Source organism: Acinonyx jubatus, chromosome E1 (genome assembly GCF_027475565.1).
Source record: "Acinonyx jubatus isolate Ajub_Pintada_27869175 chromosome E1, VMU_Ajub_asm_v1.0, whole genome shotgun sequence".
Lineage (NCBI taxonomy): Eukaryota > Metazoa > Chordata > Mammalia > Carnivora > Felidae > Acinonyx > Acinonyx jubatus.
In genome coordinates, this window is record NC_069397.1 from 1400863 (window position 1) to 1419636 (window position 18774).

General features: G+C 43.2%; 1 protein-coding gene across 2 annotated transcripts in view; it reads right to left on the reverse strand.

The window, feature by feature from the left end:
* RABEP1 (rabaptin, RAB GTPase binding effector protein 1) overlaps positions 1-18774 on the reverse strand; it is a 100056-nt gene that overhangs the window by 47044 nt on the left and 34238 nt on the right. Inside the window, exon 2 of one of the 2 annotated variants that reach the window (XM_053212084.1) lies at positions 13912-14040. The exons of the other annotated variant lie outside the window; for it this stretch is intronic. Coding sequence (XP_053068059.1) covers positions 13912-14040 — 129 coding nt within the window. The remainder of the gene's footprint in view (positions 1-13911; positions 14041-18774) is intronic. 2 annotated transcript variants of the gene reach the window in all.

The following is an 18774-nucleotide window of genomic DNA, read 5'->3' on the forward strand; positions in this document are numbered from 1 at the left end:
GGGAACAGCCCATGTGTCCATCGACTGATTAATGGGTAAAGAAGATGTATTGTGTACACACACACACACACACACACACAGGAATATTACTCAGGCATAAAAAGAATGAAATCTTGCCATTTCATTTGCAAAGACAGCATGCAGCTACAGAGTATCATGCTAAGTGAAATAAGTCAGAGAAAGACAAATACATTATCTCACTTCTAAGTGGAATTTAAGAAACAAAAGAGCAAAGGGGGTAAAAAAGGCAAACAAAGAAAGAGACTCACCTATAGAGAACTCACCTATAGAGACTCAACTATGGGGGGGGAGGAGTGGGTATGAGTGAAACAGGTGACGGGGATTAAGGGGTGCGCTTGTGATGAGCACTGGGTGAGCACGGAACTGCCGTACACAATACTGTATATCTGAAACTAATGTTATGCTGTATGTTAACTAACCGGAATTTAAATACTTAGGAAAAAGAAATACAATTGGTTTTCGTATTCTTTTGTATCCTACGACACTGTTTACCTCATACGATAGTTCAAATCGTTTTTCAGTGGGTTCCCTTCAATTTTCTATTTAAAAATCATCTGACAACAGAATATAGCTTTACTTCTTTTCCGACGTCAAACTTATACAGCTTTAATACCAAAGAAATATAGAAATGTTACTCCTCGATGGCTCTCTTATCCTATATCTATGCGGTTATTAATATGCTGTCATCTAGATGCGCTACAAACACAATGATACATTGCTATAACTATTGCTTCACATAACTTTCTTTTTAAAGAAGTTATGAGAAGAAAGGAGACCACATGTGTATTGACAGCTTGGCTCTCTTCACTTGGTCCTTAGGATTAGAATTACCATCTGGTGTCACTTCCTTGGTCCGATGTAGCTTTCCTTCCACTCAATTCCTCTGTGTTGACATTGGCAAACATACTACATTCCCATGTTACAGGGCCAATAAAACAGTAATACACATATTGGCTCATATAACTGCTTTCCAAAATCCATTAAGTAATACTTACATTCTGTTGTAATTACACAATTATCCTTACCAAGGACTTTATTTTTTTTCCCCACGTAAATTCAAATTACTGTCTGGAATCACTTGCTTTCCTTTAAGTATTTCTCATAAAACAGTCTTCTAGAAAAAAATACTCAGTTTTTGTCTCTCTGAGATAATGTCTTTATTTCACCATCTTCTTTGAAAGATACTTTTGCTGGATATAGGATTCTTGGTCAAGTTTTTTTTTTTTTCCTTTGAGCGTGTAAAATGTCATCCCACTGCCTTCTGGCCTCCGTTGTTTCTGATGAGAAGTCGTCAGTTTGTGTCACTGAAGCGCTCCTGTTGATGACAAGTTGCCTTTCTCTGGCTCCTTTTAGGATTTTCTCCTGCTCTCCGCATTTCGACATCTTTACTATGATGTGTCTGTGGCTGTGTGTGGATATCCTCGCATGTATCCTGTATCCTACTTTGAGTTCCAGGAGCTCCTTAGGCATGGAGACTACCATTTGTCATCAAACGTGGGAACTTTTCAGCCGTTCTCTCTCTTCAAATGTTTCTCTTTCCCTCTCATCTCTACTTCTGGCCCTCCCATGACCCATCTGTTGGCAAACTTAACGATGTCCCACGTTTCTGTTAGGCTCTGTTCACTTCTCTATTTTCTTTCTGTTCTCCAAACTGGATAATCTTCAGGGACCTATCTTCAAATTTATTCATTCTTTTTTTCTGCCAGTTCGAATCTACTGCTGAGCTCCTGCAGTAAGTTTTTCATTTTAGTGGTTTATTTCTTTTAGTTACTATACTTTTCAACTTCAGAATTTCCACTTGGTTGTTACCATTTCTTTACTGGCATTCTCTATTTGATGAAACACTGTCACACACTTCACTTCACTAAGCACTGTTCTCTTTAAACACGCGTGTGGCTACCCTGAAGTCTTCGTCGAATCTGTACCTGGTCACGCGACAGCCACTGCGTGTTTTCCTCTGCACGGATCACACCTGCCGGTTTCTTACGTCCCGATTTTTTTTGTCGTTGAAAGTGACTTTTTTTGATTTTTGGACAATATACTGCAGCACTCTAACCCACTCTCTCACCAGCTTCTTTTTATCTGCCACTCAGTAGCTGACCGGATTTTAGTAAAAGCTGGGCTCTCTTCCCTGACTCGCACAGCGTGAAGCCTCCACCGTTCCTCCTCTGGAGGTAGGCCTTAGGCCCGTGCGGAATCACTCTGGAATGACTGTGGTCTTTGCAGGGCTCCCCTGCCACTGTCTCTTTCCCCGACCACATCCCCCAAACTGCACTTACTTGCTGGTACTGTTCTAAGCGACAAACCCGCTTTAGGACACGGGGTGGCGGGGATCCAGTGGTCGTCCCTGTCTCCCATCACAGAACCTCCACCCAGCCCCCCACAGCCAAGGAGGGGCTTCTACCCTAGAGCGGAGGCTGGGTGAGCTCTCAGCCACACTCCCCTGCATCCTCGCCTCTACAACAGGTAGCTGGGTGCGACAGGGAGGGGGGTTCCAGTCCTCAACTGTGAGCCGGGAGGAGAGCGAGACCTGTGTTCTCAGCATCACGTGCCTGGGGTGCAGTTTCCATGATACCAGCCTGGGCGGGGAGGGAAAGCAGTGGCTCGTGGATCAAATGCCACAGACTCTTTTCACCAAGACTCAGTGGATTTTCTTGAAGAAATGTTTCTTTTGCTGTAGAACCACTTCTAGAAACTTCTTAAAAGTTTTACTTACCTAAGTAATCTCCACACCCCACGTGGGGCTCATACTCGCAACCCCGAGATCTAAGAGTTGTGTGCTCTTCCAGATGAGCCAGCCTGGCACCCCTCCACCTCTAGAGACTTTAAATGGTTGTTTTTTATAAACAATAATTTCCACCAGTTTTGCTGGGGAAAGGGTCTGTGGTTCGTGTTAACATACAAGAAGTGGAGCTCTCAAACTTATCATTTAGCATAAATACTTGAGCATGTACCGCTAAAAGGACCTTTGAAAAAGCACACACACATGAAATCAGGGCACCTGGGGGGCTCAGTCGGTTAAGTGTCAGACTCTTGATTTCGGCTCATGCCATCATCTCATGGTTCGTGAGCTCGAGCCCCACGTCAGGCTCTTACGTTGACAGCACGGAGCCTGCTTCGGATCCTCTGTCTCCCTCTCTCTCTGCCTTGCCCCAGTTCGCACATGTGCCCGCTTGCGCTCTCTCTCAAAAATAAACATTAAAAAAAATTGAAACACATAAAATTTACCACCTTAACCACTTCTAAGTGTATACTTCAGTGGTGTTTAAAGTTATTCACACTGCTGTACAACGAATCTCCACAACTCTTCACCTTAAACAACAGAAAGTACACCCATGAAAAACTCCCCCTCCTCCAAGCCCTTGGCAATCACATTCTACTTTGTTTCTAGAAGCTTAACTATTCTAGATACCTCATGTAAGTGGAATCACACATCATTTGTCTTTGGCTGGCTAGCTTCACTTTGTAAGGATCATCTTCACAGCTGAAAAAAATTTGATGATGCCCAAATAAACATCCAGTCAGTGTTGAAAGTCCGGTTGTCTACAAAGTTTTTTTCAGTAGTTCAGGCCTTTGAGTCAAAATCCAAATGAGGTCCATACGCTGGTTAGTTAATGTGCATTTTAAGTCTCTTCTGGTCAATGGGTTTCCCTTGCATCTCTCTCTTCCTTGCAATTATTTACAGAGTAAACCAGGTGGGCCTCGGAGCCTCTCCCAGTCTGGGTACCACTAACTGCATACCTACAACGTAGTTGAACTACGCTCCTCTGTTCATCGTTATTTCCTACAAATCGGCGGGGGGGGGGGGGGGGGGGGGGCAGGTTCAGTACAGTAGGGCACCATCCTCTTGGCCCTATCCTTCCTTGCACAATCGAAGACAGTTTAGAAGATCCGTAAGGGAAAAAACAGAGACCTTGGCTGGAACTGCTCTGAACGTACAGACGGGGAGTTTGCTTCCTTACAACACAGAGTCTCTCCACCTACGGATACGGTATCACATTCCATTTGCTCAGGCTTTCTTTCACAGACTTCCACACTGTTTCCTAACTCTCCTCTGTAAAGCTTTTACGCAACCTTGGTTAGACACATCCCCAAGGGGCTGAACATGCTGATTTTGTTGTCTGCCTTTTATTTTCTTCAGGATTTTTCTTCTACTGCTTCCCTAAATAGTTACTGGTACAGAGAAACATCCCTGATTATTCTATACTGATCTTCATTCCGACGGTGTTGCTAACTAATAGTTCTGACAGTGTGGATTCTCTTGGTTCCTCTATGTCAATAACCATGGACTCCACAGGGAGACAAAACTATCCTTAACTTTCAAAATTTTATAACCCATTTCTTTTCATTTTATTGCGTTGGCGAGAAGGACCTCTAGTATAATAATGAAGGATTGACAATAGGCTTATCTCGTTTCACTATTAAGTATGATATATGCTACTGGTTTCTAAGAAAACTTTTTCATAGGCTAAGGCAGGCCCCCACCATCCCAGTTTGCTAGGAACTAGTGTGAACTCATTACTAAAGCATGTTAAATTTATTGAGTGTCCTTTTGGTTTTTCTTAATTTGTTAACGTAATGAGTTACATCAACACATGTTCTAATGTCAATCTATCCTTGCATTGCTGCTATGCAATGTCAGAGTGCAGTATTTTTAAATATTCTACTGAAGTCAACGTTATTTAGGATTTTAAACTCTACGGTCATAAATGAGACTGGTTTATCTACATTCTAGTATTAGTGTTTCTTGTTTAGGTATTAAAGTTATACTAATCCCACAAAATGAAATGGATGGCTTTTTCTTTCTGACATAGCAAATAAAAGGAATAAATTTTCCTTGTAAATTTAACAAGATTTGTCTATGTCTGTGGCATCTTTTATATATAAGAATGGCTTATTATTTTTTTAATGTTTGTTTAGTTTCAAGAGAGACAGAGCACTTGTGGGGGAGGGGCAGAGAGAGAGAGGGAGACACAGAATCCGAAGCAGGCTCCAGGCTCCAAGCTGTCAGCACAAGATCCCCATGTGGGGCTCGAACTCACAAACTGTGAGATCATGACCTGAGCCAATGTCACACACTTATCCAACTGAGCCACCCAGACGCCCTTTATTAACTGTTTCTCTTATGGTTATGGTTTATTCAGGTTTCCTAGTTGAGGTAATTTGGGGAATTCATATTTCCTAGGATATTATTCATTTCAACTAAACATCCAAAATTTCTGGCACAGACACATACACAGTACTGTATCAGTAATTGTCTCATTTTGTTAGTTTTTTCAAAAAAATGTGCTTTTGATTTTATTGAGCTTGACTGTTAACTTTGCTTTCCATTTAATTAATTGCTATTACTATTTTTTCTTCTTTGTGTTTACTCTTTTTCTAGCTTCTGGAGTTGAACACATGGATAATTTATTCTCAACTTCTCACCTTTTTAATTTTTTTAAGTTTATTTTGAGACAGAGAAACAGCACTCACGTTGAGTGGGGGAGGAGGAGGAAGAGAGAGAGCGAGAATGAATGAATGAATGAATGAACGAATGAATGAATGAATTCCAAGCAGGCTCACGTGCAGAGATCGGACACAACTGTCAGATCATGACCTGAGTTGAAACAAGAGCTGGACACTCAACCAACTGAGGCACCCAGGTGCCCCTCTCATGTCTTTTAATAATATAATTTTAATAGATGCTTTTAAAATTAAAAGCTTACTCTCCAAGTCTTGTTTTAGCTGCTTCCCAAGTATCTTTACCGTATTCTCGGATTTTGCGATCTCCATTGTGATATTCTTTAACTCACGAACAGGAATGCACTGAATTCTTAGTTTCCAAACTTTTAAATAACATTTACATGCTTGTTTAAAATCTTTCCAACAGTGTTCAGTAAGAAAACATAAGTAGCTTGATTTTTTTTTAATTTTTTAATGTTTTATTTATTTTTGAGACACAGAGCATGAGCTGGGGAGGGGCAGAGAGAGAGGGAGACACAGAATCCGAAGCAGGCTCCGGGCTCCGAGCTGTCAGCACAGAGCCCGACGCGGGGCTCAATCCCATGGACCATGAGATCATGACCTGAGCCAAAGTCGGACGCTCAACCGACCGAACCACCCAGGCGCCCGATTTTTTTAATATGTTGAATCTCTGAGATATATGCATGTAGATAATTTTTTAAGTGTTCCTTATTAATATTGAAAAAATGAACTTTTTTGGTTCCTTGGGTACAGAATTCCTAGGTCAGGTCTTTTAAAATTCTGTTGCTCAGGGGCGCCTGGGTGGCTCAGTCGGTTAAGCGTCCGACTTCGGCTCGGGTCACAAACTTTGAGAGTTCAAGCCCCGCGTTGGGCTCTGTGCTGATAGCTCAGAGCCTGGAGCCTGCTTCAGATTCTCTCTCTCTCTCTCTCTCTCTCTCTCTCTCTCCCTCTCTGCTCCTCCCTCACTTACGCTCTGTCTCTCTCTCAAAAATAAACATTAAAAAAATATTCTGTTGCTCAAAGCTATTATATTTTTTAATTTTTTTTGAAAGTTTATTTATTGTAAGAGAGCACATGCATGTGAGCAGGGGGAGGGGCACAGAGAATCCCAAACAGGTTCTGTGCTGTCAGCACGGAGCCCGATGCAGGGCTCAAACCCACCAACCCTAAGATCCTGAGCCAAACCAAGAGTCAGATGTTTAACCAACTGGGCCCCCAGGCACCCCCGAAGCTATGATCTCTTTACCTGCTGCTGCTGGAGCTAGCAATCGCTACAACACTAAACATACCCCCTGTGTGCACTCATCAGTTTCTTCTTTGAACTCTATCACCTTCTGTTTACATGACAAGGCCTGGTGATTTTGTTAGGTGCACACGACTTCACGACTGTTGTCTTCTCTAGGTAGACTGTTGCGTTCATTATGAGACACAGTCTTCTATACCCCTTCAATACCTCTTGCCTTAAGCCCCAATCCTGTTATTGTCTCATTTTTTTTTTCTACTTTCTTCCTTTAAAGCATAACATGAGCTATGAAGTTTTTTGGTGGTTTTTTTTTTCTTTTTTTTTTTACAGCCGGACTTCTCAGTTTCTGTATCGGGATCTTGTCTTCTGTCCTGCCTGCTCCGTTTACTCTTCTTTTTGCAAATGTTCTCTTTACTCGCTCTTCTGGTGATTTGTGTGGGTGATAAATGCTCTTAGGGCTTATATGCCTGAAACACCTGTATCGCTCTCATTCTTGAATAATTTAGCTACATTTTAGGTTGAAATTTTAGGTTGAAAATGACTTTTCTTTGCACTTTAAGGATCTTATTTCGTTGTCCCCTGGCATCTATTTTGTTTATGTGGGATCTCCCAACAACACAACTATTTCTTCTGTCAGCTTTCAATATTTTCTTTTCATTTGCATGTAGATGGTTTAAGATATGACAAAATATGAATTTATTATTATTTGCCTACTTGGTACTCAGTATTTATGTTGAGGACTTACTTTTTCAAATTAATCCCTGAAAACTCTGTTATTATCTCCTCAAATATTCTACCCTCCATCTCTTCCACTTCAACTCTTTTCAGAAATGTGTTAGAGGCTCACTTTATCCTCTATGTCAACTGCTCTTTGATGCTTCGGTCTCTGTCTCACTGAGAGGGAGATCTCCCAAATACTGTTTCCTAATTTACTAAAATAAAATCTCTGTGCCTTATCTACAATTTAAACCATCTATTTACATTGTTTCAAGTTGTGTGTTGTTTCCAAGATTCCTAATGGCTTTTAATTCTTTTTAAGACACTCTAGTTTTATTTCCACATCTAGAATCAAGCTTATGACAAAGATCTTCCTTAACCTAGCTTTCAACTACTGAAAGAATCTCTGGTTAATTAGCATCAAAGCTTTACATAAATGACCACCACATACAAAATCGTTCTGAACATGCTAGAAAATTTCATGGTCTCCTGGTGGTTAATGCGGGCTCTATTCCTACAATTTTCCTTCAAATCCAGAACGCTACGGCCTTTGGCGTGCCGCTTCACGTAACAGGCTCTACCTTACTGCCCAAGACCGAGGATTTTCGAAACACAAACTCTGCTGTGGTGCCAACCTTTGTACCGAGGCTGGCTAAAGAAGAAAGCTAAATCCAATACTTTTTTTGAAAGCTAAATACATTTTCTTCAAGTTCAACAACAGACAAGCAACAAAGCTTTCAGAAATATCTACAACATTCGCGGTTGAAGTCGGCTGAGCAAAGAGCGGGCGCTACGGCAGGAGCAGGCAGGCAGGAGCGCAAAGGTAACAATCTCTCTCTTTCGCATTCCGCACTGCCATCCGGACTCCTGCCCAGCTGTTCTCCAAAAAGCACGGCACAGCCACTGCAACACCAGGGCAGAAGCCGTTCCCATCCGTCAAACACAGATGCTCGGACTTCCAGGGTTACAGTGCCTGGTTTGCTGAAAGAGAAAACAGACAGGCTGTTGAACACGTCGAACCCACGGCTCACGCCGCCTCCGCCTGCGAGAATCGTTAAGACTGGCTTTGCGTGTCACAGCCGGCACCACAGAACTGCCTGAATTCGATTCTGATTATGAAATAGGCAAACAGCCAAGACAGAAACTGAATCAACATTTACGTTTTACACACTATGCGTTTTCCTTAGAAATGACACCAAAAACTCTCAGAAAGGTCACATTATTCCTTTTGAAATTTTGTAGAAAGTCACCCGTTCTCTGTGGCCCGCCGAGCTCACAGAGGACTCCAGAGAGCACAGAGGGACGCCCCCACACAGCTTATGTATCAGGTGGAGATGTAGTCAAAGCGATGTTAACGCAGCAACTACGTTTTCTGATGGAATCCACATGACAAGCTGTCCAGAGCGGATATAAAAACTGTAACTGATCACGTAGTTCAGGAATGAGAGGTTCTTGGTCATTTTCATGTCTTCCGAATTTTACAGAAAAGGCCACTTTATAATTGAAAAGAAAAAATAAGAAAGGAAAGGAAAACCCTAACAGCTTTATCTGGGGACAGAGAAAAACAGGAAATAAAACAAGCAAACGCGGGGCAAGATTAAGCAGAATTGACTGAATAAGCAGAGACTGAAGGAAAAAGGAGGGTCCGCCTGCGGGGCCGCGGAAAGAGGGGCCGCCAGCCAGCCCGGCAGCGAGCTCTAACTGCTCACCAGAGGAAGCACTGCCGGGACGTCGTACGCACACACGGAACGCGCCACACGTCACCTTGACAAGGACACGCCGCTGCACAGGGTTGAAAGCGGTGCCTCGTCAACTCAAGGTTAGAACAAGTTTGAGGAGGGAGCGTTAACAAAGTCAGAGAAACACACTGAAGACCCAGACGTAACTTTTCTCAAGACACACAACATATACTCAAACACTGACGCTGTGCAAAATGTATCATCTACCCCAGTAGACTATACTTTCTTGAAGACACAAACCCTATCTCAGGCGTCCCAAGCTCCACGGTGACGTGCAGAGTGCCACCAGGCCCAGACAGAACACCAGCCTCCCCAACTCCTCGTGAGCCTACGCAGGAACAAAATCAAACAGAGAGAGGCCCGCCTACAAGTCACAAGAAAACGGAGCCCCATCCCACACTGTAGTCAGCAAGCCTTTCCAAGTCGGGGCTGGATCGGTGAGGCCTAGGAACGCTGCCTCCTACACAATGCTGGCTGTCCAACGTCTCTGACCACAATTCACAACAAGGAACATCCTTCAGGGCGCCTGGGGGGCTCAGCCAGTTGAGCGCCTGACTCTTGGTTTGGGCTCAGGTCATGATCTCTCATGGGATTGAACCCCACGTTGGGCTCCGTGCAGAGTGGCCTGACAGCAAGAAGCCTGCTTGGGATTCTCTCTCCGTCCCTCTCTCTGGCCCTCCCTCACTAGTGTGTGCTCTCTCTCTTTCAAAAATAAATAAAAACTTTTTTAAAAATTTATTTTACATCACTTTATACATAACACATATATGTCACTGAAACAAAATATTTCATGCAACTGTACTTAACTGAAACTTACAAACATAATATACTGTTATTTCCCTATTTTCCATTTTATTCCTTTTTTTAAAAGTGCTGGTCACTGCCCGCTTAATTTTTTTAATCCATCGAAGGGTTATATAAACCTATAGTCTGAATAACACCACTCCAGGGCAGTGATCTTCAAAGTGGGGAACATGTACGCCTGGAGATACGCGAAGATTTTCCAAGGATTCACAGACACATGATGTCTTAAAGGAATCAACTTCTAGATCCTCACCTCGCATAAATACTCTTCCCCAAAGCACAGCGGTATTTAAGTACAGATTCTTCCCGTCCATCTCCCTTTTCTCGACACCCTTTCTCCTATGTAACAAAAGACGGGTTTCCTGAATGTTCTATGAGCCACTGCCCTGTTGTGTAAAAACTCCTCTGTCGTATCAAACCAGAGGGACAATTTAAAATATCAACATCACGGGGGCGCCTGGGTGGCTCCGTGGGTTAAGCGCCCAACTTCAGCTCAGGTCATAATCTCACAGTTCACGGGTTCAGGCCCCGCGTCGGGCTCTGCGCTGACAGCTCGGAGCCTGGAGCCTGCTTCGCATTCTGTGTCTCCCTCTCTCTCTCTGCCCCTCCCTCACCTGTGTTGTGTCTCTCCCAAAAAGGAATAAACATTAAAGCAACGATAATAAAATATCAATGTCAGTAATAAAGTGAATGACTAATGACTGGGCAACAAATCACTCTGCCAGGTGACTGCAGAGTCTGCTTTCAACAAAACTGAAGGAAGCCTAACTGAGTTGCCAGCCAACAGAGCAAGAGTATTTTTGAAGCTGAGCACTATGTGACTTGACATAGAATTCAGAGAGTTAAGAGAATGGAGTAATATTCACTACAAAATAGGGGTGCCTGGGTGGCTCAGTCGGTTAAGCATCTGACGCTCCATTTCAGCTCAGGTCATGATCTCACAGTTTGTGGGTTCGATCCCTGCACTGGGCTCTGTGCTGACAACGTGGCGCCTGCTTGGGATTCTGGCTCTCTCGCTCTCTCCCCACCACCTGCACTCTCTCTCTCAAAATAAGTTAAAATATAACAATCATCACTGTAAAATAACATTTATATTTCCATCTACTTATTTATGAGACTAAGGGTTCTCAGCACTCATATACATTTTTTTAAAAATGAAACTTACCCTTTTCTAGAAGTAAATATAATTCACCCAGAGGACAGGACTTAATTGGGAGGGAGACCCAATTATATCTCATAAGACCTACATTTCCAGGGGCGCCTGGGTAGCTCAGTTCGTGAAGCGTGCGGCTCTTGATATCAGTTCAGGTCATGATCCCAGGGATCCTGATCCCAGGGTTGTGGGATCAAGCCCCACGTCAGGCTCTGCACTAAGCGCGCAGCCTGCTTAAGCCTCTCTCTCCCTCCTCCCCTCTGCCCCTCTCCCCCACTTTCACATACTCTCTAAATAATCGTTTTCTTAAAGTAAAGACCTGCATCTCCAGTACTTTCTACACTTTACTTTTTAAATGTGCAAAATATTTATGGAGTGAGCAGCTGCACACTTATTAATAACTGTAATGATGACTCAGTACAGAAGATATTTACATGCATATTTTTCTTTTTTTTTTTTATGGTTATTTATTACTGAGAGACAGAGAGACACAGAGCATGAGCAGGGGAGGAGCAGAGAGAGGGAGACACAGAATCCGAAGCAGGCTTCAGGCTCCGAGCTCTCAGCAGAGAGCCCGACGCGGGGCTCGAACTCATAAAATGCGATCACGACCTGAGCCGAAGTCGGTCGCCTAACCGACTGAGCCAGCCAGGTGCCCTAGATGTGCATTTTTCGTATAGTGAAGTCTGACCAAATGTTCTTTAAATGGCTTTCAAGCACCAAATATTAACGGCGGTTCTCAAAGTGTGGTCCCTGCACCAATAGCATCAGCATCACCTGGAAATGTACTAGAAGTGTAAATTCTAGGATCTCGCAAACCCAACGGATCAGAAGCTCTGGGGGTGGAGACCAGCAATCTATGTTTTAACAAACCTTGCAATTAAATTCCGATGCATACTCGAGTTGGTGTTCCAAAAAAATAAATAAATCACCACCACCACCACCACCACCAAACACACAACTTTTTAGAATAAAATTCTGAGGGAGATGTAAACATGAAAACCTAACACCAGGATGGAAAAAAATATAACATTTCTGCTAAAGAGCTTATTCAAAGTTTTTTTTTTTTAATGAATGGTGACAAATATTAAATCACTATGACTGATTCCACTGATATGTTTAAGAGCACGAAGTTTTCACTTAAATTCTTAGTGCTGACAATATGATAGAATCAACACCTTTTAAATTTTTGAATAAAAAACTTGAAACGTCAACTTAAAAAAATGGTGTGAGGGGTGTATATAAATAACTATTTCGTGGAGTGAATACATTTAAAAACAGGATGATCACCAGCCTAGAGCAGTGGTTCCCAAACTGTGGTCCTTGGGTGGCAGTACCGGGGTCACCTGCAAGCTTATCAGAAATGCAAATTCTCGGGGCGCCTGGGTGGCACAGTCGGTTAAGCGTCCGACTTCAGCCAGGTCACGATCTCACGGTCCGTGAGTTCGAGCCCCGCGTCAGGCTCTGGGCTGATGGCTCAGAGCCTGGAGCCTGTTTCCGATTCTGTGTCTCCCTCTCTCTCTGCCCCTCCCCCATTCATGCTCTGTCTCTCTCTGTCCCAAAAATAAATAAACGTTGAAAAAAAAAATTAAAAAAAAAAAAAGAAAGAAAGAAAGAAATGCAAATTCTCAGGCCCCACCCCAACATGCTGTGTTCTAACGAGCTCTCCAGGTGACTGCGATCCACGTGACCGTTTGAAAGCCACTGGTCCACACCAGAACACTGGTTCCCAAAATCTGCCGTGCATCTGAATCACCTTCAGCACTGGCTGCTGGACCCTTAGACCAGAGTTGCTGCTTCAGTTAAGTGTGAGAGAGGACCCCAAATTTCACACTTGTAACAGGTTTCCTAGGCGACAGCGATGCTAATGCTATTAACGCGATCACGCTGTGGGAAGCGCCAGGCTGGACGGCTGTGGAAACCACAGGTCAGTGCCCCACGGGTACCCGTCTCCTTACCCTTCAGATCCAGTCCCCCTCGACATGCTCCCACGGATCTGCCTTGTACACTCTCCCTCCGTCCTCACTCGAGTTCACGTTCTAGGAGTTAAAGATCCGTGTGACTCTGGCTCCTCTTTTACACCCGCCACCCAGGCACAATGTGGGCCTCACGGCGGATACTGTCCTTCCTGGTAGGCAAGTGAACGTCTGCCGGAGAAACTCCAGGAAGCGTCAGGACGTGGTGTGGCAGGGCTCTTCCTGCAACACCCACGAGCCTGCTCTGCTCTGCCTGGGGCTCCCACTCAGGTACTAAGGGCACCCAGAGCCCTGTGTCCCAGGATGGCGCAGTCTGCCTGCCTTAAACATCATCACTAAGGTGGACAGACAAGGAAAAACCCGAACGCTGCATTTTTCAACCTGTTTTATCAATTCCATTCTTAACCCTAGCCTCTAAATAGACTTTTATTTTATAGTCCAAGTACAAATAAAATCAAGGCTTATTCGGGGCGCCTGGGTGGCACAGTCGGTTAAGCGTCCGACTTCAGCCAGGTCACGATCTCGCAGTCCGGGAGTTCGAGCCCCGCGTCAGGCTCTGGGCTGATGGCTCAGAGCCTGGAGCCTGTTTCCGATTCTGTGTCTCCCTCTCTCTCTGCCCCTCCCCCGTTCATGCTCTGTCTCTCTCTGTCCCAAAAAATAAATAAACGTTGGGAAAAAAAAAAAAAAAAATCAAGGCTTATTCAATGATAATATTAACATTGTACCACCAAGAAACTCGACATTTTAAGGCAGTCTTAGTATGGGGGGTTAGACAGAGACTTAGGAACTTACCCTCTTTAGCCAAATATAACTCTTTAAATTTTGCTCTCTTTTGATTAAATTCTTGCTCAAGCTGCTGCTGTGCACGTAAAAATTCTGCATTAATTTTTTCCAATTCTGCTACCCGTTGCTGAAGAGAAACTGGAAAAAAAAATACTAGTTAACAAGTAATAACTTTTATTTATAAATTAAATTACAAGAGTAAGTATTCTAGCTACACATTTCTATAATGAAACAGTCAAACTTCTTCTGAAGATCCAATATATTCTAGAAAATTCTAATTTTCACCTCTACTAGACTTAATACACACTACAAATGAATCATATAAAGTGCAACAGCATATATAAGGAGAATCACATAAGGCAAATTTCCCTAAAGAGAGCTTCTCAAGTTCCTTGGTATAACTGACAGAATGTCAGTCTACTTCTGGAGCTATTAAATACTGGATTACTTGGGCTATTTATCCCGCAAATAAACCCACTGCCAACCTTGCGGGCTCTGATTCCTCTTGAGCGTTCTGAGCAAAATGTAACGGGCTCTCTGATTAGGACAGTCACAGCAGCCTGAACTACTCTCCCAATTTTGGGATGATTTACTATCATTGTACTAAAATCACAATCGAAAACCCTTTCACAGAGAAAGGATACAGAACCAGACGTTATGCATGAACTCTCAATTACAGGGAGCTCCTCCGGTTTCCAGATTAATGCAGACCATGGTGTGGCAGGGGCTGGGACACACGTTCAGTTCAGGGGCTTATCTTCTGGCCGCGGCTGATTAAATAAATGCCCATCCTGAGCAAACCCAGACATTCTTCTGGTTCAAGCACCGGGTGGGCAATCCAGAAGCACAACCCCACCTCCTCCTCTGCCCCAACAGCAAGCCAGCCACAAAGCAATCACGCTAGTCCCTCCGGGGGACACCAACTGGTCCTAATGCCACCACTACCCAAACACCAAGGCCAGCAGAGGCCCCAGTTCTCCAGCACAAACCACTCCAGATAATGATGGCTTGCTCACAACGTTAACCGCGATCTGAAATGATCTCTGAAGGCCCTGCCTTCCCCCAAACCAGTACTCAATGTAATGGAGAGCTACTTTCCTAGTACACAGAAAAAGACTGGGAAAAAATGCACCAATGATTTTAGATAAATCCTCGAGGGACTAACAGATTGGGGCTGATTAAATTTCTTCCATGTGGTTCCCAAAGTTCTCCAGGACTCCTCTGATAATAAAGAATGAACTAAAACCAGTCTCTAAAACCATGTTCCTTCCCTCCACATCTTCAGACCAGCCTCACTACAAATCTGACAGTACGGACGAAATCCAGGTCTGAAACGGGAAGTGACTGCTACTCTGAGTTCCACTGTTTGCGATTACATGTAAGGAGTCATTCCGAGGAGCAAGTATCTAGGGTCCTTAAGTCAAAGCGAAGAATGACATCTGGTCAGTAGAAGATCTGCTGACCTCTGGAGAAAAAGAGGGATGGAGAATCCACTGGAGAGGGAAATAACGCAGTTATCTCGCACTTACTCTCTGAAATCAGGAAGGAAACTTGTTCTCTGTGCTATTTACTTCTCTTGGTATTTTTACTGTCCAAATCCCAGTTGTTAAATAAACAAGTTCTGCACTTAACACTGTAATATTACTTGGAGCTACTGATGACTGTGTGAGGTCAGGAAGAGCGCTGGGGAACCCAGAGAAAAGGAAAAGCAACGTCCTCTGTCCTTCCTTTTCCTAACAACTGCCGGATCCCTCCCCTACCTTCCACCAGAACACGCACACAAATGGCCGTAACTTTCAACATTACGTCTAGGAACTGAAGCCGGTGAACCAATAAAAACTGACATGCAGCATTCAATGGTGCAGCCACACTTTCGTGTGTCTCCACCACTCCCGGCCTGCCCCGGCCCCAAGTTCAGGCACAGTCCGTGCCCGTGGGCCTGGCCGCCTCTCTAACCCTCTCTCGGGCTTCAGGGCGGTTTCAAGTCCAGGGATCGTGACCCCTTGGAGGTCACACCCACTGCCTTATTAGCATTTGTTGTTTTAATTAAAACGCTTTAAATCCACCTCAAGTACTTATGTCAATAAGGCACCTCTACAACAAAGACAAAGGCCAGAACAACTTCTTCTTCTTAAAACAAGACCACCTCTGCTGCTGTACCTGGGGAACCAGCTCGGCCTGCACAAGACAGCAGGAGGGTGCACGTGGGCACGTCCTCTTGCCCGAGCAGCCGACCACAGATTAAACGGAAATGAGCTCTCATCACACAAAAGATTACACAGTTCTCCTAACACAGTCACCAGCACGTTTACAGTAACTAGCTAACAGCTCACGTTAAAAGGACTCAGCCCAGCATTTAGAAAGAAACTGATAAACACTAGCTGTAATTATTAAACTAGCGGTACTTATCTAACAAAGACAGAAAACAGGCAGAGCGATCAAGTGACATGTATGCAGCCACAAAAGACCAGAAGTCGCTTCCAGCCTCATGATCCTGACTCCGTTCCCGTGCTTAGACGCCCAGCTCATGCCTGTCCCTATGACCATGAATCTTCATGGCGTCATGAACAAAACTCAGTAGAAACGCCAGACCTCAACAATATTATGCCTTCTGTAACTTAGCAGCCAAGAGCTATTAGTGTATCGACCTTCTTTAACCACTCGACACATTCTGCACACTATTACCTTCGTTTGGGTAATAAGGAAAAGGGGGGCGCCCATTGGCTCCGTTGGTAGTGTGTGACTCCTGATCTCGGGGTTGTGAGTTCAAGCCCCACGATGAGGGTAGACACTACCTACAAATAAAATCTTTAAAAAAAAAAAAAAAAAAAGGAAAAGGGGAAAACTATCTCCTGCAATGGCTACTTTTAATGCTTGCCCAAAGGGGGAAAGTTGTCATCATCAATTACTCAAAATGTCTGAGATAAGCAACCATACAGAAAGGAAAAAGAAAAAAAGAATAATCTGGTAAATAAATGAAGAGAAGAGTCAGTACCTCTTAGATATATCTCCTTCCCCAATCTTGACATGAATGCAAGAACATGTAATAACCCAAAAATACTTTTAGGTCCTGAGCTGTGTCCCACACTCCTATGTTCCTCTAACACTGTATTAAATTTGATAAGACACAACAACAGGAGAAGAAACCAGTCTAAGTCAAATAGTACAACAGAATCTTTTTGTTTAAACATGTTCAAGATCCAAAGAAACACCTATTTCAAGGGAAAAAAAAGACGTAACTTCAGTAAAACAAAAGACCAAACACTTTCTGTAACTCAGAAATCTTAATTTGTGCATTAATGGGTAAAATGAAACTATTAAGTATGGTAGGAGTGTCCATCCCGTGGAATAATACCAAGCCAGAAAAATTATATTAAATAAAAAGAACAAAATACAAAATTATGCAACAAAACATGAGCTATGCAAAAATACACAGAAAAAAAAAAACTGGGAAGAATATGCCAAATTACATTCAGAGGAGCTGCCTCTCTGAATCGAAGGGTAATTACAATTATAAATTACACTGATCACACTGATTTAAATTAAAAGGTAATGAAGTGACTCATCTTTTTTTTAAATTTTCATGATTATGACTTCATCTGACTGCTACATCCCAATCTCTCTGCTCAAAAAAAGGGCACATAATTTACTTCAGTGATCTTAAAATGTTTTAACACAATAAATAATCACTTTTTTAAAACTACATTTCTATTTTCCCAGGACAATTTGCTACAATAGATAAATTTCCTAAAAAGGCAAAACCTCTTGGTTTCGGTTTCAGAAGTGGCCTTCTAGCTAGCAAACTGCCTTCTCTTGCTGCTCTAAAAACTCACCATGTCCAACTTCTTTCAGGAATTACTAAAAATGACTATTCCCACACTACATCTACCCACGGAACTGTGCTGTGTTTAGGCTAATATTTCAGTAACAATCCCCCCTCCCCCAGAGGAAACGTGGAGTGGGTGGGGCCAACTGGGAATCGAGCTTCCCCGCGGATAACTGCGCTGCGGTCAACAACCATTCCACAGTGTTGGAGCAAACGGACGTGGCCTGTGGAATCACTTCGTCCACATGACTGAATGATCGTAATTCTTCAGTACAAGAGAAAGTCGTCATTTCACTTCACACAATCCCACTTCATTTTATGTAATCTCCAAAACATAGGACTTTAGCAACTTTAAGTAAAAAACTGCATCCTTCTACCCTTGGCCATTTACTCACATAAACCAGTTCTGAAACAGAGTAACATCTGGCTAAGAAGTGTACACGGAACACCTTCCTAGCCCCTCCTTTCGTGAATCAGAGCGGAAAAACCTTACTTTGTCTTACTTTTTTCTTTGTTGCAAGTCTCAAAGCACTTGGGCGTCCAAATACTTCAGGTAAAAGAACACTTTTAAGATGATGTGTTTCAAATAAGAAAGCCAATTGTTTCCTATGTAAAGGTTAGTGGGCATTTGTGTAAACTACCCGAAGACATCATGAATCTGGGAAAGGTATTAACTCAAAGAACAAACTGGCACCAAATAAATGTTTATTCATTCAGAGGGAAAATGAGATCACGAAAAAGTATTAAGGAAGAGATTCTTCAACGAGAGAGAAGTGGAATTAAAGAGAAGAAAGGATGGAAAACCTGATGTGGGGGAGGAAAGACGGGGGTAGAGGTGGGAGGAATTAAGACATAAGAATACACTGTCATTTTCAGCCTCCCTAAAGATAGTGATGATCGAAATTCATGAATAACCACCAGGCATCTGCAGTGTGGAATCTTCTGGGTCTCCTTTAGTTCTGGGTTACTGAGTAGGAACAATCAGAGGATCATAGTTCTGCAAGGATTTCAGAGATTACTCTAGTCCAGTATATTTCAGACTGAGC